The 12,271-nt window shown below is 47.4% G+C and overlaps 1 protein-coding gene across 1 annotated transcript in view; it reads right to left on the minus strand.

Annotated features, from left to right (window-relative positions):
• LOC142243360 (collagen alpha-6(VI) chain-like) overlaps positions 1 to 12,271 on the minus strand; it is a 166,189-nt gene that overhangs the window by 81,267 nt on the left and 72,651 nt on the right. Inside the window, exon 21 of the mRNA XM_075315212.1 lies at positions 3,716 to 3,778. Within this exon, the coding sequence (XP_075171327.1) occupies positions 3,716 to 3,778 (63 nt within the window). The remainder of the gene's footprint in view (positions 1 to 3,715; positions 3,779 to 12,271) is intronic.

Genomic DNA, 12,271 nt, shown 5'->3' on the forward strand with positions numbered 1-12,271 from the left:
GGGAAGGAGCACCATTTGACTTGTGGAGTGCCAAATTGTCTGGAACTGTAGGCGGACACTATGTCGCGTTTGGTGAGCATCTGATGTGCCTAAACAGTGGAAACCCCCAACAAGTAACCCAAGTTTGGAAACTAAACCCCTCAAGGAGTTTATCTAGATGTGTGGTGAACACTTTGAACTATCCAGGTGCTTCATAGAAGTTTATAAATTTGAGCCATGAAAATAGGAAATCACATTTTTCCCTTACAAATGTTGTTTTAGCCCCAAATTGTGCATTTTCACAAGAGTAATAGGAGAACATTTACTATACAGTTTGTTGTGCAATTTTTACTGAGTACGGTGATACTCCATATGTGGAGGAAAATTACTCTTTGGGCTCACAGCAGGGGTTGGAAAGGAATGAGCAACATTTGTTTTTTTGGAACGTAAAATTGTATGGAATCATTAGGGAACATCCTGTCATGTTTGGAAAGGACCTGACGTGCCTAAACAGTGAAACCCCACAAGGGACCCCATTTTGGAAACTACACCCCTCAAGGAGTTTACCTAGATGTGTGGTGAGCACCTTGAGCCCCAGGAGCTTCACAGAATTTTACAACGTTAAACCATGAAAATGAAAAGAATTGATTTTTGCGAAATTAGCTCCAAATTATTTCATTTTCAAAAGGGTAGCAAGAGAAAATAGACCTCAAAACTTGCTATGCAATTTCTCCTGAGTATGCCCATACCCCATATGTGGTGGGAAAATACTGTTTAAGCATACTGCCAAGCTCCAAAAGGAAGGAATGATGTTTTAGAGTGCAGAACTTTATGGAATGGTCTGTGGGTGCCATGTCACGTTTGGAGAGCCCCTGATGTGACAAAACAGTGGAAACCCAACACAACTGACCCCATTTTAGAAACTACAACCCTCAATAAATTATCTACATGCATACTTATAGTAATGATAATAAAGCTTATGGTTTAACTGGTGCACAAATTAATAACGTGGTGGTATGTGTAAGTTATGCGGAGTACATCAGACTTAAAAGGGCATTGTGTCAACAGGCAGGATAAAACCAAGTTTTATCAATTTATGAACATATGATTCACTTTGAACCAATCCTAAATGCAAAAGTCGGTGTTCTCAGGGCAGGTTTCACAATGGTAAATTCCCCTCTTGGAGCATACTCTGTACCTTTTTTGTCTTCTTCCCTTCCTCACAGTTTTGAGGCTTTCCCTGGGAAAATGTTGACGGGGTACAATATAGGCACCATTAGTTTCAGAAATGCTGGGATATTCACTTTTCTGACTGCCAAACATTGTGACACACAGGGTTTGGCTCATAACTCGCCAGGTGTCATGGCGGCATTAGACTCTGTTCACACGACAGACTCTAACACTCCACACTGTGGTTTCTCTGGTGCTTCTGAGTTACACAGGCAGACTTGGGCATTGACCAGCTGTGCGTTCATTTGTGATTAGGCTGGCAGGAGTTAATTTCTTTTAGCCTGCAGCTTACCTCTGGGATAACATGTTGTGGGAAAACCTATCACAGCTACTCTCAGCCTTTTTAAGAGGGTGGATTCTGTCTTCTCATGCCAGTGATAGCTTTTTCTACACCGTTCCATGTGCTGTTGTATCCTAGTTCTGCTGGTGATTGTAGTGCTTTGTGAGTGGAGTTGTTGTGGAGTTCTCTCATTGTCTCATTGTTTCCAACCCATTCTTATTTTCCTCCTTATCACTTGTTTTGCTGAGTGAACGAGTTTTGGTTTCCCCTGTTTGTCCATCTCTATTGGTTGTACTGCTCTTGTCCCGGCCCTGCCCTGGGGTAAGGGAAAGGGGGTGTGCAGAAACAGGGTAAGGAAGGCGGCCCATACTTCATCACTAGTTATCCTATCACATCCCGTGACACATTTGGGCCTTGATGACTATCTCTTGAAGCTGAAAGAAGCTCCCTGTATTACCTACACATTGAAATAGTATAAAAGCATTGTACACTGCCATTTGTACAATGTGGACAGCCAACTTTTTGAACCATATTTTTGCTTTTTGCATGGCACTGTATGGTTTCAGCACCTGATCTGAGAGATCTACATCCACCATGAACTTCTTATAATCCAAGGTACAATCTGGCTTTGGGACTTGGGATGTAGTCACGGTTTACTGTGGTCAAGATAAGGACACCCCTCTTGTCATACCAACCATAACATTTGACACAAATCAATCTGTCACCATGAATGTCAGAAGCGAACACCCAAGAATTGTCCTCCTGGTCGTAACCTTTCCAGTTGACCAGCTACTGAAGCTTCTGTCTATTCAGATGAGAATCCAAAATCTTCTCCACTTCATACTCCAGATCCTTTTCCACCAACATGGGATCAGGAGGCGCAGCTGTCGGAACTACAGGTTCAAAATGTCTCTTCAAAAGACACTTATGAAGAACATTTTGAAGCTTAAAAGTCTCAGGCAAAGACAAACACTGGATTAACAATTTTTTTCATAAGTCTCTTTTGAACAGACATTTTGAACCTGTAGTTTCAACAGCTGCACCTCTTGATCCTGTGATGGTGGAGGGGGATCTGGAGTATGAAGTGGAGAAGATTTTGGATTCTCATCTGAATAGACGGAAGCTTCAGTATCTGGTCAAGTGAAAACGTTACGGCCAGGAGATCAATTTTTTGGTGTTCACTTCGTGCCATCCATAACAACTTTGACTGCTATATACAGATGCTGCTGTATATCCATCACTTAAAATACACTGAGACTCCACTGTATACATCACATAGTATACACTACCTAACTCAACAGGGGTTAAGAGAGAAATAAAGCCTTCAACACAGCAGCCACACCCACACCCTACTGGTTTCTATACAAACAAAAAACATGTAGCGGGACAACAAAAAACTCCGGTTTCTCGTTCCTCTTGAGGAACCAACTGAGAGGCTGCTACACACAACTAATTAAGGTAGGGAAAGTGTGCAGATGTAGATATGGACCCAAAGGGGAAAAAGCAGTATAATAATTGAAAGCAAGAGGTACCTCCCACCAACCTAACTGAGGAGAGAGGAAAACTGTTGGGAAGGTAAATAAGAAAACAGAGATGTAAAACAACTGGTCTCTGCCCAACAGGTAAAACCCTTCATTGCAGGGCTGGATCTCCTTATCAAATATCCACCAAGAACTATTGCCAGCAAAGCAGTGTGGTGTAAGGTGAGGATAAAAAACCCCACCCAAGCTGGGATAGGACAGATGGAAAATAGGAAAGTGAGAAATACCTGACTAACAGCAAAGTAAGGGAAGGAAAGCAAAGATAAATGAATCATTAGAGTTGGACAGAGACTGACCAGGTTGTGGTTCAACATAAAAGGAAACTAACCACACAGCAAGAGGTCATTGGATCGAGTCCTGAAACCAAGGCATGATACTGAGACTCTGCTATATACATCACACAGGATACAAGGAGACTGCAATATACATCCCATAGGATACACAGGCTCTCCTGTATATATGACATAGGATACATTGAGACGCTGCTGTATTCATCAGATAGGATACACTGAGATGACAGTGCACCACCAAAGATGTAATCAAAGGTTAATGGTCTCCACTCAGATGTGTTTTGCTTACCTTGTGCAAAACCCCCTAGTTATAACACTGTCGACTAAAAATGTTTTCAAAACTTTATTTTTGGTATTTAATTTGTATATAAAACAGGATGATTTAAGTGGTTTACCTGGGGACCTCTTAAGCCTTGTTCTCCTTTACTGCCTGGCACACCCGGATCACCTTTAGTTCCCTGCAGATAAATATTGATATTCTTTAAAATTATTATTTATTTTAAAGTTCTCTCAATTACAGGTTATTGTACATGTGACAAAATATGCAAACAGGGTTTAGAACATATATATATATATATATATATAAAAAAGTATATATGTGAATATATTATATATATAAGTATATACGTGTGATAGAAAACAAGTACAATAAACATGACTAAATGTTGACAGACTAGTAGAGTGGATTAGAGGACCCTGACCACGAGAGCTTACACTCCACAAAGAAAGGAGGGAAGGAGATAGTAAGCAAGGCTTGTATGGCAGTGTTACTGGTAAAAGAAGGGAATTTTGTTTACTTACCGTAAATTCCTTTTCTTCTAGCTCCAATTGGGAGACCCAGACAGTGGGTGTATAGCTACTGCCTCTGGAGGCCGCACAAAGAACTACACTTAAAAGTGTAAGGCCCCTCCCCTTCTGGCTATACACCCTCCCGTAGGAGTACGGATTCCTCAGTTTTAGTACCAAAGCAAGAAGGAGGAAAGCCAATAACAGTTTCAAAAACAAATTCAATCCGATAACTAGATCGGAGAACTTCAGAAACAACGTGAACAACATGTGCACCCGAAAAAAACGAAACCCTAAAAACAAATAGGGCGGGTGCTGGGTCTCCCAATTGGAGCTAGAAGAAAAGGAATTTACGGTAAGTAAACAAAATTCCCTTCTTCTTCTTCGCTCCTAATTGGGAGACCCAGACAGTGGGACGTCCAAAAGCAGTCCCTGGGTGGGTAAAAAGATACCACATGAACGGGCTGTCATACAGCCTCTTCCTACAGGTGGGCCACCGCCGCCTGAAGGACCCGTCTACCTAGGCTGGCGTCTGCCGAAGCGTAGGTATGCACTTGATAGTGTTTGGTAAACGTGTGCAGACTCGACCAGGTAGCCGCCTGGCACACTTGCTGAGCCGTAGCCTGATGCCTCAACGCCCAGGACGCACCAACGGCTCTGGTAGAATGGGCCTTCAGTCCAGATGGAATCTGAAGCCCAGCAGAACGGTATGTGTGAAGAATTGGTTCCTTGATCCACCGCGCCAGGGTGGATTTGGAAGCTTGCGATCCCTTATGCTGACCAGCGACTAGGACAAAGAGCGCATCCGAACGGCGTAGAGGCGCCGTGCGAGAAATGTAAATCCTGAGTGCTCTCACCAGGTCCAACAGATGTAAACCCTTTTCAAATTGGTGAACTGGATGCGGACACAAAGATGGCAAAGTGATATCCTGATTGAGATGAAAGGAAGAAACCACCTTGGGAGAAAACTCTGGAATTGGACGCAGTACTACCTTGTCTTGGTGAAACACCAGGAAGGGAGATTTGCAAGATAACGCCGCCAGCTCGGACACTCTTCGAAGGGATGTGACCGCTACAAGAAAAACTACCTTTTGTGAAAGCCGAGAAAGGGGAACCTCTTTCAAGGGCTCGAAAGGCGGCTTTTGAAGAGCAAGGAGAACCTTGTTCAGATCCCAGGGTTCCAATGGCCGTCTGTAAGGAGGAACGATATGACAAACTCCTTGGAGAAACGTGCGTACTTTAGAAAGCTGTGCCAAGCGCTTCTGAAAGAATACGGATAACGCGGAGACTTGACCCTTAAGCGAGCTAAGGGACAAACCTTTTTCCAACCCAGACTGCAGGAAGGAAAGAAAAATTGGCAATGCAAATGGCCAGGGAGAAAACCCTTGAGCCAAGCACCACGCTAAGAATATCTTCCACGTTCTGTGATAGATCTTAGCTGAGGATGGTTTTCTAGCCTGTCTCATTGTGGCAACAACTCCCTGAGATAAACCTGAGGCCGCTAGGATCCAGGACTCAATGGCCACACAGTCAGGTTCAGGGCCGCAGAATTCTGATGGAAAAACGGCCCTTGAGACAGCAGATCTGGACGGTCTGGTAGTGCCCACGGCTGGCCTACCGTGAGATGCCACAGATCCGGGTACCACGACCTTCTTGGCCAATTTGGAGCGACGAGTATGGCTCGCTGGCAGTCGGACTTGATTTTCCGGAGAACTCTGGGTAACAATGCTAGAGGTGGGAACACATAGGGGAGTCGGAATTGCGACCAATCCTGAACCAATGCGTCTGCCGCCAGCGCTCGGTGATCGTGAGACCGTGCCATGAAAACTGGGACCTTGTTGTTGTGCCGTGACGCCATCAGATCGACGTCCGGCGACCCCCAGCGGCAACAGATCTGTTGAAACACGTCCGGGTGAAGGGACCATTCTCCTGCGTCCATGCCCTGGCGACTGAGAAAGTCCGCTTCCCAGTTTTCCACGCCTGGGATGTGAACTGCAGATATGGTGGACGCTCTGCTTTCCACCCACGTCAAAATCCGCTGGACTTCTTGAAAAGCTTGGCGACTGCGTGTTCCCCCTTGGTGGTTGATGTACGCCACCGCTGTGGAGTTGTCCGACTGAATCCGAATCTGCTTGCCTTCCAGCCATTGTTGGAAGGCTCGCAGAGCAAGATAGATTGCTCTGATTTCCAGAACATTGATCTGCAAGGTGGACTCTTCCTGAGTCCACGTCCCCTGAGCCCTGTGGTGGAGAAACACCGCTCCCCACCCTGATAGGCTCGCATCTGTCGTGACCACTGCCCAGGACGGGGGAAGGAACGACTTTCCCTGTGACAATGAGTTGGGGAGAAGCCACCAACGTAGAGAGTCCTTGGCAGTCTGAGAGAGGGAGACCGTCCTGTCGAGGGACGTCGATCTCCCATCCCATTGGCGCAGAATGTCCCATTGGAGAGGGCGCAGATGAAACTGCGCGAACGGGACTGCCTCCATTGCTGCTACCATCTTTCCTAGGAAATGCATGAGGCGCCTCAGTGAGTGCGACTGGCTCTGAAGGAGAGATTGCACTCCAGTCCGTAGCGAGCACTGCTTGTCCAGTGGAAGCCTCACTATCGCTGATAGAGTATGAAACTCCATGCCAAGATAAGTCAGAGATTGGGTCGGGGTTAGATGAGACTTTGGAAAGTTGATAATCCACCCGAAAGTCTGGAGAGTGTCTAGCGCCACCTCCAGACTGTGTTGGCATGCTTCTTGAGAGGATGCCTTTATAAGCAGGTCGTCTAGATACGGGATGACCGAGTGACCCTGCGAGTGCAGAACAGCTACTACTGCTGCCATGACTTTGGTGAAGACCCGGGGGGCTGTTGCCAGACCGAAGGGTAACGCTACGAACTGTAGGTGCTCGTCGTGTATGACGAAACGTAGGAAACGCTGATGCTCTGGTGCAATCGGCACGTGGAGATACGCATCTTTGATGTCTATTGATGCTAGAAAATCTCCCTGAGACATTGAGGCTATGACGGAGCGTAGGGATTCCATCCGGAACCTCCTGACTTTTACGTGTCTGTTGAGCAACTTCAGATCCAGGACGGGACGATACGATCCGTCCTTTTTTGGGACCACAAACAGATTGGAGTAAAAACCGTGACCCTGTTCCTGAAGAGGGACGGAGGTCACCACTCCTTCCGCCTTTAGAGCGGCCACCGCCTGCCACAGAGCATCGGCTCGGTCTGGTGGTGGAGAAGTTCGGAAGAAACGAGTTGGCGGACGAGAACTGAACTCTATCCTGTACCCGTGAGATAGAATATCTCTCACCCAACGGTCTTTGACGCTTGCTAGCCAAATGTCGCCAAAGTGGGACAGCCTCCCACCGACCGCGGGCGTGGGTATCGGAGACCGCAAGTCAGGAGGACGTCGTTTTGGCAACGGTTCCTCCGGCTGGTCTTTTTGGGCGTGACTGAGACCTCCAAGGATTTGAACGTCTCTGGTCCTTTTGAGTCTTTTTTGACGAGGCGAATTGGGACCTGCCCTGTCCTCGAAAGGACCGATAACCAGACTGACCCCTCCTCTGTTGGGGCTTGTTTTGTCTGTGTTGCGGTAAGGAAGAGTCCTTACCCTTGGAGTGTTTGATGATTTCATCCAAACGCTCTCCAAACAATCGGTCACGAGAAAAAGGCAAATTGGTTAAGCACTTCTTGGAATGAGAGTCTGCTTTCCAATGTCTCAACCACAGAGCCCTACGCAAAACAACTGAGTTGGCTGACGCCACTGCCGTGCGGCTTGTAGCGTCCAGAACAGCATTAATCGCGTACGACGCGAATGCCGCCATTTGCGAGGTCAATGGTGCTACCTGCGGGGCAAATGCACGTGTGACTGAGTCGACTCGCGCAAGCCCGGCCGTGATAGCTTGGAGTGCCCATACGGCCGCAAAAGAGGGCGCTAATGACGCTCCAATCGCTTCATAGATGGATTTCAGCCAGAGCTCCATCTGCCTGTCAGTGGCATCTTTAAGTGCCGCTCCATCTTCAACAGCAACCAAGGATCTAGCTGCAAGCCTGGAAATTGGAGGATCCACTTTTGGACACTGGGTCCAACCCTTGACCACTTCAGAGGGAAAAGGGTAGCGTGTATCTTTAAGTCGTTTAGGAAAACGCCTTTCAGGATAAGCGTGGGGTTTCTGGATTGCGTCTCTGAAGTCAGCGTGGTCCAGAAAAGTGCTTAATGTACGCTTAGGGTATCGGAAATGGATTCTCTCGTGCTGCGAAGCTGACTCCTCTACAGGAGGAGCTGGAGGGGAAATATTCAACATCTTATTGATGTTAAATATAAGATCATTAACTATGGCGTCACCATCTGGTGTATCTAGATTGAGAGCGGTCCCAGGATCAGAATCCTGATCAGTTACGTCCGCCTCATCACCCATAGATTCATCCCGCTGGGATCCAGACCATTGAGATGAATGTGAAGGCCCGTCATAACGAGCCCGCTTAGGCTGCCCGGGGCCATCGTCCGAGTCAGAGTCTTCACCCTGAGGTGTAGATGCCCGTCCCGGAGCTAGGAGCTGAGGGGGACCAGGGGGCAATGATTGCACAGTGTCCGTGGTCTGAAGTACAGGCCTAGCTCGCAATGTGTCAAGAATTTGTGACATAGTGAGAGACATTCTGTCAGCAAAAGCTGCAAACTCAGTTCCTGTCACCTGGACAGCATTCACAGGTGGTACACCCTGGGACACGTCCAGCAGAGGTCCCGACTGTGCAAGCGCCGCAGGGGCCGAGCACTGCACACAATGGGGGTCCGTGGAGCCTGCCGGTAGAAAAGTCCCACATGCGGTGCAGGAAGCATATAATGTCTGTGCTTTGGCACCCTTGCGTTTTACGGGCGACATGCTGCTGGCTCTCTGCATGTGAGAGAGTCTATAGCCAAAAGGGCGACCAGCGCTATGCAGTACAAAGTATTTGTAGCAACAAAATACTAAGAATACTACGAGCACAAGAGGGGGTGAGCCCTGAGGGCTGCTTACCGCCCGCTGAACAGCGGGTAAGAGGCTGCAGAATGCCTTGTCTGGGTCTCCCCGGCTCCCCTCTGCAGCGCAGCGTGTCTGGCAAGAATGGCTGCCGGCTTGTGTGGAGAGGGGCGGTCCGTGGGAGTTCCCAAACAAAAGTGCGGGAACAGTGTCCCCTCTGTGCTGACTGTGAGGGCTGGAGTATGTAAAAACGACTCCAGCCCTCAGCGCTGATGCACTGGCCAGCGTCCCGCCCCTCTCCTGACTGGCAGGTCTGGGGGCGGGAACGAACGAAAGCAGGCCGCAAAAGCCGGGGACTCGAGTTATCAGTGCGGCCGCCGTAAAAGCGCGGGCCGCGCTGAAGTCCCCGGCGCACTACAAGTGCCAGCCGCGCCGCTATTCCAGCGGCCGGCGCGACCGAGTCCTAGACGTGGGCAGCGTCCCGCCCCTCTCCTGACTGGCAGGTCCGGGGACGGGAACGAACGGAAACAGGCCGCAAAAAGCCGGGGACTGTAGTTATCAGCGCGGCCGCCGTAAAAGCGCAGGCCGCGCTGAAGTCCCCGGCGCACTATAAGTGCCAGCCGTGCCGCAGCCCCAGCGGCCGGCGCGGCCGATCCCATAAGTGTGCCTGCTTCAGCTAAGCTGAATTAGGCCATGGCACAGGCGCCGCAGCGCTGACGTCCCCCGGCGCACTACAACACCCAGCATGCTGCGGTGTGAGCGCCAAATGCACGGGGACACAGAGTACCTTAAGGAAGCAGGGCCATGTCCCTGACGTACTCCGCTCCATCCAGCATCTTCTCCAGGGGCTGTAGATGGAGCCCGGTCTCAGTGCCTGGAGACCGGTAAATCCCACTTCACCCAGAGCCCTGTAAAAAGGGATGGGGAAGGAATCAGCATGTGGGCTCCTGCCGCCGTACCCGCAATGGGTACCTCAACCTTACAAACACCTCCGACATAAGTGGGGTGAGAAGGGAGCATGCTGGGGACACTATATGTGTCCTCTTTTCTTCCATCCGACATAGTCAGCAGCTGCTGCTGACTAAAAACAATGGAGCTATGCGTGCGTGTCTGACCTCCTTGCGCACAAAGCTAAAACTGAGGAATCCGTACTCCTACGGGAGGGTGTATAGCCAGAAGGGGAGGGGCCTTACACTTTTAAGTGTAGTTCTTTGTGCGGCCTCCAGAGGCAGTAGCTATACACCCACTGTCTGGGTCTCCCAATTAGGAGCGAAGAAGAAATGGTTATTAAAAAACTTTTCTGAAGAGATGAGTTATTAAGTTGCTTTTAAGGGTTAAAGTGAATCTGTCAGCAGATTTTTGCAATTTAAGCTGAAGGCAGCATGCCTGCAAGGGTTAACACAGAGAATTTAGGGATCGCTGTCTTGTCAAGGTCTGATTAGTTGTTTATTTGCAATGTTTGTTTAAGCAGCAGGACTTTTCATTGCTCGGACTATCAGACTACAATGTCTTTGTGCACGGCAGTCTGATATGCCCCTCCTCTGACATCTCACTATCAATGCTCAATCTTTATACAGAGCCTGGTGTGGGCAGGACAGCTCTCTCAGCTCTGCTATATGATTAAATCTAAAAATTCTGATTGTGTCAGAACGGTTGCACCCAGTAATCTAAGTGATACATCATTGGACTGAGGGTCTCTTTTCCTACATTGTGCTGCTCCCAGATGAGATAGCAAAAACCTGCTGACAGAATCCCTTTAAGGGTTAAAGACCGCTTCATTGTTAGTGGGATCTAGAGTATGGGGGATGCAAATATTTTAGACACAATGGTGGGAGTAGCAGTCAAGAGAAGAGCAAAGAAGGAGGTTTTGTGATGAACAGAGATAACACTTGATGAAACAGCAGGACACATCATTGCCACAGTGAGAAAAATCATTTATCACATTTGTCATGTGTCACATAAATGTGTGATCCACAAAAGAGATACATTGAAAACTGTTGGATTGTCCTAAAACAAAACAGATTGTCAGACGTCTTTTGTGACAACAAAGTTAAATTGTAATTCATTGTGACTTATCTCCTACTTTTTACAGCATAAAATCTATGGACTGTATTTTGGAGTGTTACGTACATTTTTTTCTGCTAGTTATTAAAGAGGTTTTCCACTTTCAAAAAGTAGACCCCAGATGCTTGCAATCATTTAAAGTAACATTGGACAGTGCTCATCCTCCCATGCTCCAGTGTGTGTTTTGGCTGCAGCAGAGAGTTCACATTGACAGCTGCTGCCGCCAATCACTGAGATTAGCGGTATGTGCTGTTTACTTAGGCAGAGCTGCTGAGCTACGCGATTAGCTGCGGTGGTTATTCACACTGTAGTCGTGACATCACTGCTATCGCCAAAAGATAGCGACCGGAGCAGTATTGGAGAGCCGGTGCTGGATTGGGGAAGGTGAGTACCATCTGAAGTTTTTATTTCACATGACTGCAAGCGTTTCAGTTCTACTTTGCTGAGAGTGAACAACTCCATTAATACAATATCAGAAAGTTCTAACAAAATGTGTTAGTCAATCCTTATTCATATTATGAATGGATAAAGAATTGAGTAAAGGTTAAGATCGGGCTCTTTGGATCTCCCATTCTTGGGATTCAGAGCCTAGTTCTCATGATCGTTGAGTGTCTTGGTGCTCAGACCCCCAGTGATCAATGTTAGATAGGGGATAACTTTAGAATCTGGGAATACACATTTATTACTAATATTTGTTTTGATGCAAAGGTTTTGTAGTGCTATATTGCACAAAACATTGAAATTACCCTACAATTTGATATTGTTTTTCCAAGGAAAAGCGACTTCAGACATGTTACATTTAACTCTTAGAATTGTGTCATCTTAATTTTAAACTCTTCTTCTGATAATAGAAATTTATCGGATACTTTGCTGATCTCTAACTGGTGACTGACGGATCCCAAGTCTCAGATGTTAGGCTGCATTTACATTGGCTGATTATTGTGAATCGCTTGTTTCCCGATATGCTTTCAGTGTAAACATGCTCCCAGTCCCCCAGCGATTGAGCACAACACTTGTTAATCATGGTGAATACGTTTTGAGCTTACTTAAAAATCGTTGTTCTTGGCAGCACATTGTTCTGCTCTCAGCCTGTTTAAACAGGCTATTGAAAACCTGCCAATAGGCTTCATGTAGTAACCGCGA

The sequence above is a fragment of the Anomaloglossus baeobatrachus genome, chromosome 6 (genome assembly GCF_048569485.1).
Source record: "Anomaloglossus baeobatrachus isolate aAnoBae1 chromosome 6, aAnoBae1.hap1, whole genome shotgun sequence".
NCBI classification, from domain to species: Eukaryota; Metazoa; Chordata; class Amphibia; order Anura; family Aromobatidae; genus Anomaloglossus; species Anomaloglossus baeobatrachus.